Source organism: Neovison vison, chromosome 5, assembly GCF_020171115.1.
Source record: "Neovison vison isolate M4711 chromosome 5, ASM_NN_V1, whole genome shotgun sequence".
NCBI classification, from domain to species: Eukaryota; Metazoa; Chordata; class Mammalia; order Carnivora; family Mustelidae; genus Neogale; species Neogale vison.
Window position 1 is genome coordinate 37,002,132 of NC_058095.1, and position 15,898 is coordinate 37,018,029.

General features: G+C 36.4%; 2 protein-coding genes across 2 annotated transcripts in view; one reads left to right on the plus strand and one right to left on the minus strand.

The window, feature by feature from the left end:
* Positions 1-256: 256 nt before the first annotated feature.
* On the plus strand, positions 257-12,563 carry RNFT1 (ring finger protein, transmembrane 1). The gene is made up of 9 exons (XM_044248542.1): positions 257-401; positions 1,669-2,123; positions 2,311-2,387; positions 4,261-4,361; positions 5,810-5,963; positions 6,570-6,728; positions 7,631-7,696; positions 11,031-11,132; positions 11,659-12,563. Exons 2-9 carry the CDS (start codon positions 1,724-1,726, stop codon positions 11,791-11,793), a joined length of 1,194 nt encoding a protein of 397 aa, XP_044104477.1. The 5' UTR covers positions 257-401; positions 1,669-1,723; the 3' UTR covers positions 11,794-12,563.
* The window catches only part of RPS6KB1 (ribosomal protein S6 kinase B1), a 53,608-nt gene continuing 38,154 nt past the window's right edge, over positions 445-15,898 (minus strand). The window contains exon 15 of the mRNA XM_044248533.1: positions 445-758. Within this exon, the coding sequence (XP_044104468.1) occupies positions 620-758 (139 nt within the window). The 3' untranslated portion in view covers positions 445-619. The remainder of the gene's footprint in view (positions 759-15,898) is intronic.

The window sequence follows — 15,898 nt, forward strand, 5'->3', positions numbered from 1 at the left end:
TTAACTCAAAATGTCCAGATCTCTGAGGCTTGTGGCGGATTACACGTATATACGCACACAGAGACGGCGGCTTATGATTTAATGCAGACGCCTATACGGGCGGTCTTCAGGCGCAGCCCACTACTAGCCACAGCTACCACCCCCACGCGGCCTCACGGCTGCCGTGTTCCCAGGCGCCTCCTGTCCTTCTGCGCGCTGCGCGGGGGCGGGCACGCGGCGGGCAGCGCACGCGCGCGTGAGGACGTCCGGGGAGCGCGCGCGCCGCCGCCGCCACCGAGCTGGGCCGGAGTTGCCGGTAATGGGGTTTGAAGGTGATGGCCTTGATTGAAGGCCTCGCGGCGGGGTCTTCCGCTGTTGCTGCGCTCGCTGCCGAGGCCTCCGTTCACTCTTCGTCATGAGAGGTCAGGCCTGGGAGAAGCGGGCGGAGGCCGGGGACCGCGGCGAATGGGGCTTGGGGGGGTGGCGGGGTTGGAGGTGGAAATAAATGGGGCACTCGAAGCTCGAACGTGGGTGGAAAACTGAGTCCTGGGGATTCCGGAAGAGTTGCGTGCGTTTGCTTTTAATTTTTTCGTCCCCTTTCTTGCATGTGTTTGGAGGAAAGTGGGAAGGTTCTACGTTTTTATTTATGGAAAAAGATACAGAAACTGTCTCGTTCAACGTTGGTCTTCGGAGGTTTGAGGGAATAAATAGCACCTGTGGCGTTGGGAGCATCGGTGAAAGCCTTTGAAGGCATTAAAAACCACACCGCCGTACAGTAACTGAAAAAAAAAATTCAGACTTAGAAATGAAATAGAATGACAGAACATGCCCTGTCGTTAACCCTATTTTCCTCCTACCAGCAGTCTGGGATAAGGCTCTGCGTTCAGTCAGCTGGGATTGACTCTCTACCATCTTTCTGCCCACACTGGTCATTTACGGATCCTTCCCTGCCAGTGTCTTTTGTTCTTCCCACCCCCAACCCCCACGTCCCCAAAGATGATGACATTTTTAATGGGCAGACTATATTAACTATCCTTACTCAGAGTAAAGAGTTACCTAGCAATTACATGGCGACTCCCCAAGTCTACCTATTTTAAAGGTATTTGGGTCGCTTTCTTTTATGGGGGACGGTAATACTCTTGGAAGTAGTTATTAGAAAGCTTTTAAGCCTTAAGCTATTTCAGCATATTGGTTACCTAAGTGAAATGTGTTTATTATCAGTTTTCCATGATACTTTAAAAGGCAGTAAAATTTAATTTTTTTTTCTTCCTAGCATTTCTAAGCATTAAAAAATACAGTCTGACTTTTATGGAATGTAGAATCTCCATCAGAGATGAAACTGCTCCATTCGGACTGAGTAAATGTACTGATGTATTCAAGTATGAATGAGTATTCATACATTATTAACATCTGCTGGGCACTCATACTTTGACTATTTTGCGCTTTCCTTCTGTCATTAGAGAAGGCACCTGAAACTAATTTTTTTTTATACCAGATGTTCCCTAAAAAATAGTTTGGGTACAGCCTTTGCATTAAGGGAAGGGGGATGAGTATAGTAACAAGTGATAGATAACCTGAAGATAATTCATCAACTATGACTATTGGCCTTTAGAATAAAGGAGTCCTACGAGCAGTATTTGTCTGTATTTAACTGTTCACTTAGAATATTTTCTGCTCTTTGATTTTTAGGAGATAGAGCCCTGAAACAAAGAAATCTGGATCACAGGAAAAGTATTCAAGGGTCATGCAAGCCAACTGTAGCCAACTGCACAGCCCTCCAGGAGCTGCAGGCAGTGAGGATGCCTCAGTCTCCCAATGTGTCCATACAAAATTGACAGAAGGTTCTTGTCTTCATTCTGGAGATGTTCATATCCAGATAAACTCCATACCTAAAGAATATGCTGAAAATCCAACCTCCAGAAATATAAGGTCAGGTGTCCATAGCTGTACCCATGGATGTATACATAGCCGCTCACGGAGTCATTCCCACAATGAAGCAAGGCAGCCCGATGATACTGCCACAGAGGCTGGAGATCATGGTAGTAGCTCCTTCTCAGAATTCCGCTATCTCTTCAAGTGGTTACACAGAAGTCTTCCATATATTTTGATTCTGGGTGTCAAACTTGTTATGCAGCATATAACAGGTAGAGTATAATAAAACATTGAATTGTTTCATTGTCAGTTAATTTTATTTCTTTATTGGTAATCTACTTGAAGCTTTGTATTTTGTTAGCTTTTAAAATTATATATGTTTCCTTTAAATTCATGTCATTGTGATAGCTCTTGGATTTTTTTTTTCCGTTCAATTAACTGGAACTTATTTCCTAACAGGAATTTCTCTTGGAATTGGGCTGCTTACAACTTTTATGTATGCAAACAAAAGCATTGTAAATCAGGTTTTTCTAAGAGTAAGTATAACAAATAACTGAAAAAAACATTAAATGTTTCTCTCTGTAGAATTAATTATATACTCGCTTTTGAGAGAAATAGGAATTAAGATAGTTTTCTTGAAAATTTAAATAGACATGTTATAGCATCCATGATATATTAAATTTTGTTATCTAAATGATCTGTCCTAACACTACATTGTTTGACTTTATTTTCTTTGTATGTTGAGTCCCTGATAGAAAAACTTAATAGGATTGGGGCGCCTGGGTGGCTCAGTGGGTTAAGCCGCTGCCTTCGGCTCGGGTCATGATCTCAGGGTCCTGGGATCGAGTCCCACATCGGGCTCTCTGCTCAGCAGGGAGCCTGCTTCCTCCTCTCTCTCTCTGCCTGCCTCTCTGCCTACTCTCTGTGTCAAATAAATAAATAAAATCTTTAAAAAAAATAAAAAAATAAAAAAAAAGAAAAACTTAATAAGATTAAAAGATTCAGAATTCACTATTTGATCTGATTTGTCAAGTGTCCTCATATTTTGAGTAATTTGACCAAACTATATAATATCACTAAAAACTTTAGCTGTTGCCCTATAAAATTTTAAAATAGTTAAATAAAATATACATTAAATAGGTATTAAACTGTTTAGATCTCTCTTATTTAAAGATAATTAAACCCAAATAGTTTTTCCATAACACAAATGACAAATTATTAGTCATATAAACTATTGGGGAAAATAGGATTAGTTTATAAAATTTCACCTTAAAGCAACTTTGAAGGGCTGTATCTCTGTAAAGGATCATGCATTCTGACCTGGATGTTTGTAGTTAGAACCTATCAAACCATAAAAATGTAATTCAGGGTTTAAAATAGGTAAAACTTTTATAGATTTTATTTATTTGACAGAGAGAGAGAGACAGCGAGAGAGGGAACACAAGCAGGGAGAGTGGAAGAGGGAGAAGCAGGCTTCCCACTGAGCAGGGAGCCTGATACAGGGCTCCATCCCAGGACTCCAGGATCAGGACCTGAGCCAAAGGCAGACACTCAACTAACTGAGCCACCCAGGTGCTCCTAAAACTTTTAATTAAACTTGTAATTAAAACAATTTTAAGGGGCGCCTGGATAGCTCAATCGGTTAAGCATCCTACTCTTGATTTCGGCTCAGGTCTTTGTGAGACCAAGCCTCTGTCAGTCTCTGAGCTCAGTGGGCAGGCTGCTTCTTGTCCCTTTCCGCTCCCCCTCCCTGCACCTCATGCTCTCTCTCTTAAATAAATAAATAAAATCTTTCCTTAAAACAGTTTAATTAAGGGGTGCCTGGGTGGCTCAGTCAGTTAAGTGTCTGCCTGCCTTTGGCTCTGGTCATGATCCTATAGAAGCAGGGAGCCTGCTTCTCCCTCTCCCTCTGCTCCTACCCCTGCTTGTGCTCACTCTCTGTCAAATAAATACATAAAATCTTTTTTAAAAAATCTAAGTGATACAATAACACATCACCTTGTTAAAATCTTACGGAATTCTTTGAAAATATTGAAAATTATACTTACAAATCCTGATAAATGCATTTTTAAAGTTCTGTTTTGTCAGGGAGGCAAAAATACCTTTGCAGAGATAAAGTTTGTACTTGGACGGGTCCTTTACGTTAGCTTGTAGAAGTTTGGGTTTCTTTGAAACCTAGGTAATAATGTGGTAATGTTTTAATACAGTGAAGAAACTTGTATTTTAAAAATTTATGAGTTCTGTTTTGTTCACTAAGAGTGTGCTGATGTATAATTTAACAATATTTTTATTAAGATTAATCTATTAAAATGTTCTAAGTTAATAAAAATAGTCATTAATTAAAATAGTTTAATGACATAATTCTGGCATAATTCATAGTAACAAATTATAAAATTGTTTATTTTTCAGGAAAGGTGCTCAAAGATTCAGTGTGCTTGGTTACTGGTATTCTTAGCAGGATCTTCTGTTCTTTTATATTACACCTTTCATTCTCAGTCACTTTATTACAGGTAATTTGAGGTCCAAATACACAATCACATTTTTTATGTAATCATTTATTCCATAGCACTTTGCATATATCTTAACTTGTATATAATTATTGTTAGAGTTCAATTTTTACCTATTCCTTTCCTTCCAAAATTAATAGGTCTAAGTGGCTCATTCAGATTTATATATCAGTGCCTTGGCTTATAGCAGGTTCTGTTTAATTTTTGATACTTAAATTTTTACTTATATAATCAATAGTTTTGAATACCATTCAGTTGTTTCTGGTGGTCTTTTTAAATTTTCATTTAGTTTTGACAAAAATTTTATATACATAAGATAATAACATGATGTTTTGATATGTATACATTATGAAATGATTACACAATCAAGCTAGTTAACATCCATCACCTACTTTAGTTATGTGTGTGTGGTGAGAACATGTGATCTGTTTCTAAAAACAAGGCAAAGACTTAGTAAAGGACAGTAGTTAAATTTCCATGTCAGATAGAAATGTTTTGAATTTTTGGCTCTAATCAGGTAATTAGAAGTTTTGGCTTCAGTAGAGCTGGAGAGATGTTACAATCTAGGATATAGTTTCTAGGGGGAACCAATACCACTCAGATTGCATTGGGTAGGTAGGAAGGGGGTTAAGAATAAAAGATGACACCTAGGATTTAGTCTTAGCAACTGGCTGGATGGTGGTGCCATTTATGGGCTGGCAAAGACTGGGGAAGGAACTGATTTTGCTTTGGACATGTTAAGTTGGTGAGCTCATGTAGAACTGTTAAAGAGATTATAGCTATATGTCATGAGCTTAGAGTCAAGGTTAGGGCTATAAATTTTGGTGGTATCCAGCATGTGGCTGATATTTAAAAACTATGGAACTCTCCAAGACTAATGAGGGACAGAAAATGTAGACAGGAAAGGGGGCAGGACTGCACGTCCCTATAATTAGAGGAGGAGGAGTAAAGGAGATTTAAGGAACCATCCATCACAGAATGAGAACTAGAAGAGTGTGATGTTAGAAGTCTAGGAAGAAGTAATTCAGAGAGGGAAGGTGGAAAATGAGAAGTGGCCTTTGAGTTTAGCAAGACAGAAGGAATTGGTGATCTTGGCTAAAGCAATTCAGTGGAAAGGAGGGAATGGAACCTTGATTGGGATTGGTTGAGAAGACAATAGCAGATATCTAGTGTTTAGTGAATTTTTTAGATTACAGGCTAGCTTTCCAACATGCTAGGAAAACTGTTTTTCTTTATTCTATGGAGGAAACATTTGAAATGTAAACATTTGAAAAGTCTCTTTAAGCAAAATGATTTTCTACTCTATTTACATGAACTCTGACATCTTGCCAAACTCACATTTTTTACACATCAAATTAAAGTAAAATATTTGGTAGCAAATTTAAAACCCCTATCAAAACTCAACCTTTGTATGTTGCTTTGGTTAAGTTTTGATGTTTTTCTTTTGGTAGCTTAATTTTCTTAAATCCTACCTTGGACAATTCAAGCTTCTGGGAAGTACTTTGGATTGTTGGAATTACAGACTTCATTCTGAAATTCCTCTTCATGGGCTTAAAATGCCTTATTTTGCTGATGCCTTCTTTCATCATGCCTTTTAAATCCAAGGTAAGAAACTAACATGGCTTATTGAAAAAATGTTAGTAAACCACACCAGTGCTATTTAGTCTTTGTTGAAATGACTCTTTCATAACTTCAGTTTCCTAAATAATCTAATTATCTGTATTACTTCAGACTGGCAACCATTTGCTCAAAGACTTGAACCCAAATATTAATCTAGTCCAATAAAATCAGAATTATATTTGCTTCAGAATAATCTAAAAATCAGTCCCCACATCACACATAGAAAAACAAAATTTAGATTTGTACTTCTGTTCTCCTCCAGGGCTTTATCAATTAATAACTGATAACTGACTGTATTCAGTGTTTTTCTCATATTCAGTAAAAACTTAAATATAAATTTGTGTAATCAGCAAAAATGTAGATTTTACTTAATAGTATACATAAAAAATTTTCACTATGTCATTCTTTAGAAATTCTTTAGAAACAAATCGCTCAATAATTATGAGAATGAGGTTGCCAATCATAACCATTATCATTATGAAGATTTGTATATTGTGTCCAGTACTCGTGATTATTTCAGTCCAGTATGAAATATTTATGCTATGTATAAGTAGCTTGTGTAGCTGTTTTTTTTTTTCCCTTCTTTTTTAGGGTTACTGGTACATGCTTTTAGAAGAATCATGTCAGTATTACCGAACTTTTGTTCCCGTACCAGTTTGGTTTCGTTACCTTATAAGCTATGGGGAGTTTGGTAATGTAACCAGACGGAGTCTTGGGATATTGCTGGCTTTACTCTACCTCATACTAAAAGTAGGTAACATGGGGCACCTGGGTGGCTCAGGTCATGATCCCAGGTCCTGGGATCAAGCCCCACGTCAAGCTCCCTGCTCAGCAGGGAAGTCTGCTTCTCCCTCTCCCTCTGCTCCTTCCCCTGCTTGTGCTCTCCCCCGCCACCAAATAAATAAATAAAATCCTAAAGAAATAAATAGAAGTAGGTAATGTTATAAATCTTCTCATTGTATAATGATTCATGTGATGATTACAGATTTTACATACTATTGCTTTTGTCTTTAACTGTTTTATAGCTTATATCACTAGTTTGAAGTAATGGCAGGTTCTGTATCTACTTTAAAAAAAATGGAATTATTTATCTTTATCTTAATCCAGTAGTTCTCAGATTTAATTGGGGGAGTGGACCTCCACATAGCATGGGTAGAGTAGAACATACCCATCCCCAAAAGTAGTTAGAATCTGTCCATACACAAAATTCTTGAACTGGTATACTGTCCTGTTGCCCTCAAATTAATATGAAACTTCAAAAAGTCTTAAGTACGGAGGTGCCTGGGTGGCTTATTTGGTTAAGCAACTGCCCTTGGCTCAGGTCATGATCATTGGTCCTGCGATCAAGCCCCGCATCGGGCTCCCTGCTCAGCCAGGGGTCTGCTTCTCTCTCTCCCCCTGCTCCTCCCACCTACTCGTTCTCTCTCTCTCCCTACCTCTCAAAGTCTTGGGGAAAAAAAAAATGTTGGCTTAAACCTATACATTGATAAGATATTACATAACTGAATTTTAAATATATGTAGAATGAAATGAATATGCAATGAGCATTACATTAATATCAGTATTTGAGATTATGGGAATTTAGCTTTGATCTCTGGGTTTAACAGACAGGTTCTTTGAATTCAAGAATTTTCTCTTATTTCCTTTTTCAGCTTTTGGACTTTTTTGGACATCTGAGAACTTTCCGACGGGTTTTGCGAATATTTTTTAAACGACCAGTAAGTACTTTTTATCAGTTAAAGAAAAAAACACCTTTTTTTTTTTTTACCTTTCTTCATTATAAAAATGTTTTAGTTTATAAATGTTACAAGTATGGAGTGATAGGACACCTGGTTGGCTCAGTCAGTAGAGGATGTGATTCTTGATTTTGGGTAGTGAATTCACGTCTGACATTGGGCATAGAGCTTGCTTCTTAAAAAATGTGTGGATTTCATAATTACGTGCTTTTTTAGTACTTTGGCACATAGAGATATGGTAATAATTTCAGTTTTATTTCTGTGATAAGTTTCTTGACTTGAATGTTGACAACCACCTGATAGTTGATGTGATGCTTATATTTTTGAATGTGCCACTTCAGATCACTTGACATAAGGGTTTATATACATTCCCTTAAGGATCTTTTTTTTTTTTTTTCTTTTTTTTTAAAGATTTTATTTTATTTATTTGAGAGAGAGAGACAGTGAGAGAGAGAATGAGCGAGGAGAAGGTCAGAGAGCGAAACAGAATCCCCATGGAGCTGGGAGCTTGATGCGGGACTTGATCCCGGGACTCCAGGATCACGCCCTGAGCCAGAGGCAGTCGTCCAACCAACTGCGCCACCCAGGCGTCCCTCCCTTAAGAATCTTGTCATGAACTTTTATGGTTCCTTTTTGGAAAATTCACATGGGGTGCCTGGGTGGCTCAGTCAGTTGAGCATCCGACTCTTGGTTTCAGTCAGGTCATGAAATCAAGCCCTGAGTTTGGCTCTGTACTCAGCAGGAGGTCTGCTTGAGGTTCTCTCCCTCTCCCCTTGTCCCTCCTCCCTCAGCACCCTGCTCACACATGCTCTCTAAAAATACATAAATATATAAATCTTGGGCACCTGGGTGGCTCAGTGGGTTAAGCCGCTGCCTTCGGCTCAGGTCATGATCTCAAGGTCCTGGGATCGAGTCCCCCATCGGGCTCTCTGCTCAGCGGGGAGCCTGCTTCCCTCTATCTCCCTCTCTGCCTGCCTCTCTGTCTGCTTGTGATCTCTCTCTGTCAAATAAATAAATAAAATCTTTTTAAAAAATATATATATAAATCATTTTTTAAAATTTTAAAATAAATTTTAATATTTTAAAACTATTTAAAAAATTTTTTTAAATTAAAAAAATATTTTTTTCACAAATGGTGGCTTTGTATACTTCCATTAACTCTTTAGCTCCTGTAAAAATGCTCTCATTATAATTTATTGTGTATACAAGAAAAGCTCATTACCAAAAATGTCCTTTCAAATCTTCTTACTGGAAGAATTTCCCCACCAAGTCAATTCTATATATACCAATAAGTTCATAATGTGGAATTTAACAATATATGGAAACTCTAAATAGTCAGTTATAAACTTGATTATTATGTGATTCCACTGATGTTACACGTTGTAGAGAAAGGCTCATTTGCTATTTCGTAGTCTCAAAGGTTATCAGTACTCAGATATGGACAGCTAGTAATCTTATTTTTTTAAAGCAAGCTCTATGCCCAGTGTGGGGCTTGAACTCCCAAGCTCAAGATGAGAGTCACATACTCTACCACCAGCTGAGCCAGCCACATGCCCCTAGAGCTACTAATAAGTTTTGCTGCATCCTATTCAGACTTCATTCTTCAGATAGGTATATTAAAATTGAGAGTTCTGCTTAGCTGAAGTTTATTGAATTGATTATATGAGTATCAACCATTTTACTATAATTTAGTAAGGCTTGTGCTGAAATACTTTGATAGTCTCTCTCTGTGAGGCATAAAGAGAAATCACAGTCTTTGATACTCTTTGATTCACTCTTGAGTCTCTCATGAATACATACATCTACACAATCCTTAACTTTGCCAGGGAAATGGCAACCACCATCAAAATAAGTCTTCACCTAAAGGGAGTCTGCAAAATGCCAGACAGGAGTGCTTTTTTTTTTTTAAGGTTTATTTATTTATTTGTTTGTTTGAGAGAGAAAAAGAGGAAATGGGAGGTGCAGGGGGAGAGGGAGAGAAACTGTCAAGTAGACTGTGCTCAAGCCCCCTAAGGCAGGCCCAATCTCTGCAGCCCTGAGATCACAACCTGACCCAAAACCAAGTCTGATGATTAACTGACTGACACCCAGGCTTCCCAGGAGTGCTATTTTAAAAGTTTATCAGCTTTTGCTTATGCTTATGCTTATGTGTCTGCAGTACACTCTGCTAAATGACATTTTAATGAAGGGAAATCGGCATCAGGATCATTCATCAGTGTTCCAGTTTGTTTCTGGAATCTTTAATATGACCAGACTAAAAAAAAAAATTCTATTTTTAAATATTTTTATTCTTTGAGTCTTTGTTTGATTTTATTAACTCATAGTATTTAGTAATATAAGTTTAGATCATAGCCTCAGGTTGAGTCAGGTCATGCTTTGCTCTCATTACCATGACTGAACTTGGTTATTCTTACCTCTCTTCAGCCCCCTTTTCCTCATTATTTCTACAAAAAGGTGATCTTATTGGCAACATTTTGTCCTGTCCAGTTAATGACTATATTCTACTCAGTTTGGTGAGGAAGTTATTAAGGTTTTAGAAAGAGATCAAAAACGTTAAGGACTTTAGGAGAAAAGGAAATTCAAAGAATAGTGTTATCAGTCTGTTTGGACAGTATAACTCTGCCTCGCAACATTTTGCAATTCCAGTTCTTTTGTAAAATTTTATTTTTTTCCTAGTAGTTAGTCTTCTCTAACTTTAGTGATAATTAAGGATGACCATCAACTTATTTTTAGATTTAGTAAAAGGACACTCTTCAGTGGTCCCCAAACCTTCTTCATTTTCAGTTCACTTAGAGAACTTTCAAAAGTTAGATTCCTGGGTCACATCCCAGTATGTCTGGACCTAGTGAGTCAGTCTCCAGTGTGGAGCACAGAAATCTATTTTAAAAGCTATCTCTACATGAGTTACATTCAGCCTGCCAAGCTTTGAATGGACTGTTTTTTGAACCAATGCCATAGGTAATAAGTGGGCTATTTGGTAATACACATAATACATGAATATTGATTTTATAAGTTATATTTCAGATGGTTTAATCTCTTAAATCAGTTGGATTTATAGCATTTTCATCATCATCATTATTATTAATACATCTAAGAGTCTTCCAAGATGCTATTATGTATTTAATTTCACCTGGATGCATGTAGTCCATCCAGACATGGTTCTGCATACAAAGTTCAGTTTTGAAATGTTTGCCCCCTTCAGGAGAGTCTTCAAATGCCTAGTTCCAGGGAGATTTGAGAAATACAGCATCACCTATGTATCTGAGTAACAGGAAAGAAAAAGATTTGTAGATGAACAGAACTTTTTTCTTCCTAGAGTTACGGAGTGGCTGCCAGCAAGAGACAGTGTTCAGATGTGGATGACATCTGTTCAATATGTCAAGCTGAATTTCAAAAACCCATTCTGCTTATCTGTCAGGTAAGTATATTTTTTAAGCATACCAAATACAGTACCTTCTCTGAGTCACAAGTGATATTTATTTAGTTGAAAGGAAAAATCTACAGTGTTTAGCCTAAAGTAGCATTCAGGCCACATACTAGTAATTTCTTACCTGTAATAAGAGGTTTGGTAGATTAGTTAAATCTTATCTCTTATGGTCTAATGATTTGTATGGAGAGGAATGTATGTAAGGCCCTTTCTTATACTTTATGGCAGTTACTCTCAAAGGCTTTATTAAGCTGTGAAGTCATTATACTTAAAGCTATCATCTAGGGATAGCATATATTTTATTAAAGGTCACTAAATGAATAGTCAGAAGAATACTATTGGTTCTACTACTGACACTGCTTTGTGTTTTTTAATGTACTTTGTTTTCTTATTTGTAAAATGAAGGGACTGGTGCTCTCCAAAATTCTTTTCAGCTATAGAGCATTATTCTCTGCAATGTGATGATTTTAAATTAAAATGTTATCAAGTATAAAGTCTAATTTTAATTCCCTTACAGCATATATTTTGTGAAGAATGCATTACCTTATGGTTTAACAGAGAGAAAACGTGTCCACTGTGCCGAACTGTGATCTCAGACCATATAAACAAATGGAAAGATGGAGCCACTTCATTCCACCTTCAAATATATTAAGTTGTATAAACTATGAAGGCCACAAAACACTAATTTAGTTTGGTTACACTGACTATTGATAAAGACATTCGAATGGGTTTTCAGGACTAGAAGTTAAGGAACATGGCTTCAAACGGTTTTAGGTTATTAGAGTAAGATTTAAGTGTGTAGTCAAATTTATCAAAAGATTAAAAGAGAGAACCTTATGTTTTAAGAAATATATAAGTAATGTTCAGCCTAATGCATATGGAAGATTTATTCTGTCCTAATTATTTGACAGGTGGTTGCAGTGTTAAATTGTGAATGTTTTCTCATTAATGTTATCAAAATGGTAATTGGGTAACTAAAACTAGTGGTTTTAGAGGAACTCAGGTATTCTTTTCCTGACATTGTTTTCAGAATAAAGAATATTTTTCATAATATTTTAAGATACAGATTATCTGAAAGTAGAATTTTCTTTAGCATTGACTTTTGTAGTTCACATTCTAAAAATTCTTAAAATTTTCATAAAGTTTGTATTTTTAAATGAAAGTTCTAAAAGTTATTTTTTATCTGTACACAATCAGATTTTCTAAGTGAAGATTAATTTACTGAGGATGATATATTTTAATACTGTATTGCTCTCTGTTAATATGCTTAGCAATCAAATGAGAACAGATGATTTAAATTTCATTGTTTGTGGACCTCATACATACAATCTGCCATCAGCTTTAATGTACATGATACTGCTTTTTGTATAGTGCCATGAACTATCTTAAAGTAACTATTAAAATAATCACATGGATTACAAACAGCTGGCTTCACTGATGATTTGAATAGTGTGATAAATGAGACCTACTCAAATTCTACAGAAGATTCCCCTTATAAAGCCTTCTCCAAAAAGTTTTGGAATCTTATGCTTGAGCTGTTACTTGAGAGATTAAAGCTTACACTCAAGAGGCTTCCAGGAGACGCCTTAGTGTAGTCTGTTTGCCTCTAGGTACTTCTTATACAGGGTGATAGAAAAGGTAATGAGGTAATTTCTCTCTCCCCACGAAACCTTTAAGACAGAATCAAATCTTTAACAGAAGTATGAAGGACTGGGGCACCTGGGTGGCTCAGTTGTTAAGCGTCTGCTTTCAGCTCAGGTCATGATCCCAGAGTGCTGGGATTGAGCCCCACATCGGGGCTCTGTGCTTCTCCCTCTCCCTGTTGCTCCCCCTGCTGTGTGCGTACTCTGTCAAATTAATAAATAAAATCTTAAAAAAAAAACAAAAAACTATGAAGGATTGATTATATCTAGAGTAGAAGTTTCTGCCCATTTCCTCTATTAGCATTAATCAGTTTGCACACAAGGAAAAGATAGTGGAAAGGAAAAGCTGGGAGGTAGAAAACAAATTTATAGTATTAAGACAAAGTCTAAACCAGCTTATGGATAAATAAGGACAGTGACCAACCAGCTACAGATTAAGTCACTTCCATTCCTATACAGCCATCCAAACTGACAAGAGTATTAGAAAGCTGGGCACCTGGGTGGCTCAGTAGGTTAAACGGATGCCTTCAGCTCAGGTCATGATCCCAGAATCCTGGGATCGAGCCCTGTATCAGGCTCCTTGCTCAGCAGGGACCCTGCTTCTCCTGCTCTCTTTACTGTTTACCCCCACTGTGCTCTCTGGCTCTCTCCGTCAAATAAATAAATTATAAAAAGAAAAAAAGAATATTAGCCTATAACTATTTTTCCTACATAAATATTGCCAAGTTATAAGTACACTGTTGCTAATCAGTGATGATATATTTAACTCTTATTACCTACTTTGAGAACAGTTGCAAATACTGAAACAAGCTTACTTGACCTTAAATCACTTTCTTGACTGTGATGAAGCCAAGATTATTTAGGTTTACAGCAGAAGACTGAGAAAGGCAGTTTGGGATTAGAATTTGAGTGTGAAAGATAGTTGTGCTGACTTCCTATTACCAGTACAAGAGTCGCATCTTACTACATGGGTAAGCCCTATTACAATACCTACTCTTCTTACCCTATGGCTATATGGATAGTATTCTTTCTTAATATGATTTAATAAAAAAGGCCCACAGTTGGGTTTTTGTTCTTAATAAACAAGAAAGCAGTTCACATATGAATTTAAAAGGTGTGGGGGAATGTAAAAGGAGAGCTATGTCATCCACCACCAACAACAGTGATGAACTGGAAGCATTTCTCTACTTACACTTCTTCACCTCAAAAATGGGAACAGGGATTCAAAAACCCATTTATTCTGTGAATCCAGATCCCACCCTCTGAAAGACTGTTTCTATCAGCATCAAGAGCCAAAACCATGTGTTATATAAAAGAAAAGTCAGTTTGAGAACTTCTATAGGTAACTCATCCAAATGTGACAGAATTACCTCAATTAAGTGGCTTACACTAAACACCCATCTTACACTAGATATATTGAGACATTAGTTAAAAACATTCATGCACTACATTATGTAGAACATACACATCTAATAACCAAATGTAGTCAACAAGTGTGGCTGAACAAACTGTTGACTGTCAGCACAAGAAAGTCTTCCTAGTTTATCTGTGAAGTTATTTTTCACATGAGTTTTTTTTTTAAGCAACCAATTCAACTATTGAAAAGAACTTGGAAATTACAAGCGTGTAACATCTAATATATCAGTACTAAAACTTGTTATATATTGTTATATATATAAAACTTGTTATATATTTCTCAGCAGAAAGTTTTACAACTGTCAGACCTCACGTATATAAGCAGTTTATTAAATATGAGAACCTGAATGTATGTGGTATGTTAAAGCAAAAAATTATTGAAACCATTTGTGCACCTGATAGTTATTTCTTCCTATCTTAGAATAATAAAAAAAAAATCACTTCTATTTTATGTTCATTCAAATTTGCATTTAATTTCTATTTACATTCATTCAATCCGAAATCAAAATACTTAATACAGGAAACTAAATACAAGATGAAAAGCAGAAAAATGTGTTACCCTCATAGCACTCCTACTAAGGCAGCTGAAGAAGTTATTTACTCTGATAGATGCAAAGCCAACTTGGGATAGGAAAAAAAAAAAATAGCTTAAAGAGCAAACACAGATGAACCCATCGTTCAGATGTTACTTCGGATAATCCACTGAGATAATACTTGTGCTGTAGTGATAAATTAAGAATCACACAAGAAAAGTTTTTTACCGATCAGCAACAGACCACAGGTCATGGTGTAACATATACTTTTATGATTGTTTTGTCCAGCTTGCTGTGTCTACTCCTATGAAAAAGGGTAGATGTTTGGACACTGATATTTTTATTTGAGAAATTAACCACTTTCAAAGCCTCAAAAATTCATTCTTCATAAATTCAACATTTCTCATGGGAATAATTTTAAGATCTAACACTTGTAAGCTAGGAACCATTATGATTGAGTAACCAAAATAGTTAGATCCTGTATTAAACACACAATCCAAGGCTCAGTATATATTACTATCGAAGATGCATCTTGTTTATAACCATTTGTTAAACAATGTTGAATTTATGGAGTATCATACATGCATTCTTGCCCCCCACCCCCCAATTATCTTCTATCTCAAAAAATAGTACGGAAAAATTCTTCTTGAAGGATTCAAATTAGGTGAGACCATAAAGGGGAAAAAGAAGTAACAATTTTCCTAAAAATCTGGTTCAAGTTCAGTAATTCTTTACATTGTTAATCACAGCTGGTTTATAAATCCCAGTTTATTCTGTAATGCTACAAACCTTATAAAATCAAAATTAGTAAACTTCAGTTCTCAGTGATTATATTTTAATTAAAAAACATGTATAAAGTAAAAAAATATCCTGTAATAGCTGATTTTAAAGAAAATAATCAAGTGATGAAAGAAAAGCACTTAATCTCTTTTATACACTTACCTGGAATAATCATAAAGAACCCTCTTAGAAATTTAAGACTAGTAATATTGACATCATATATTTTAAACTATGCTTGGATTTTTACAAATAAATATAGGGTAAGCCATATTGCATAGGTGTGTGCTTTCTGTCTGTGACACTAAAGTGGCACTTGACGTGTTTTCACAGTCATAGTAGGGATATCCATTTATGAAACACAATTTCTCTGTAAACTTGCCACAGC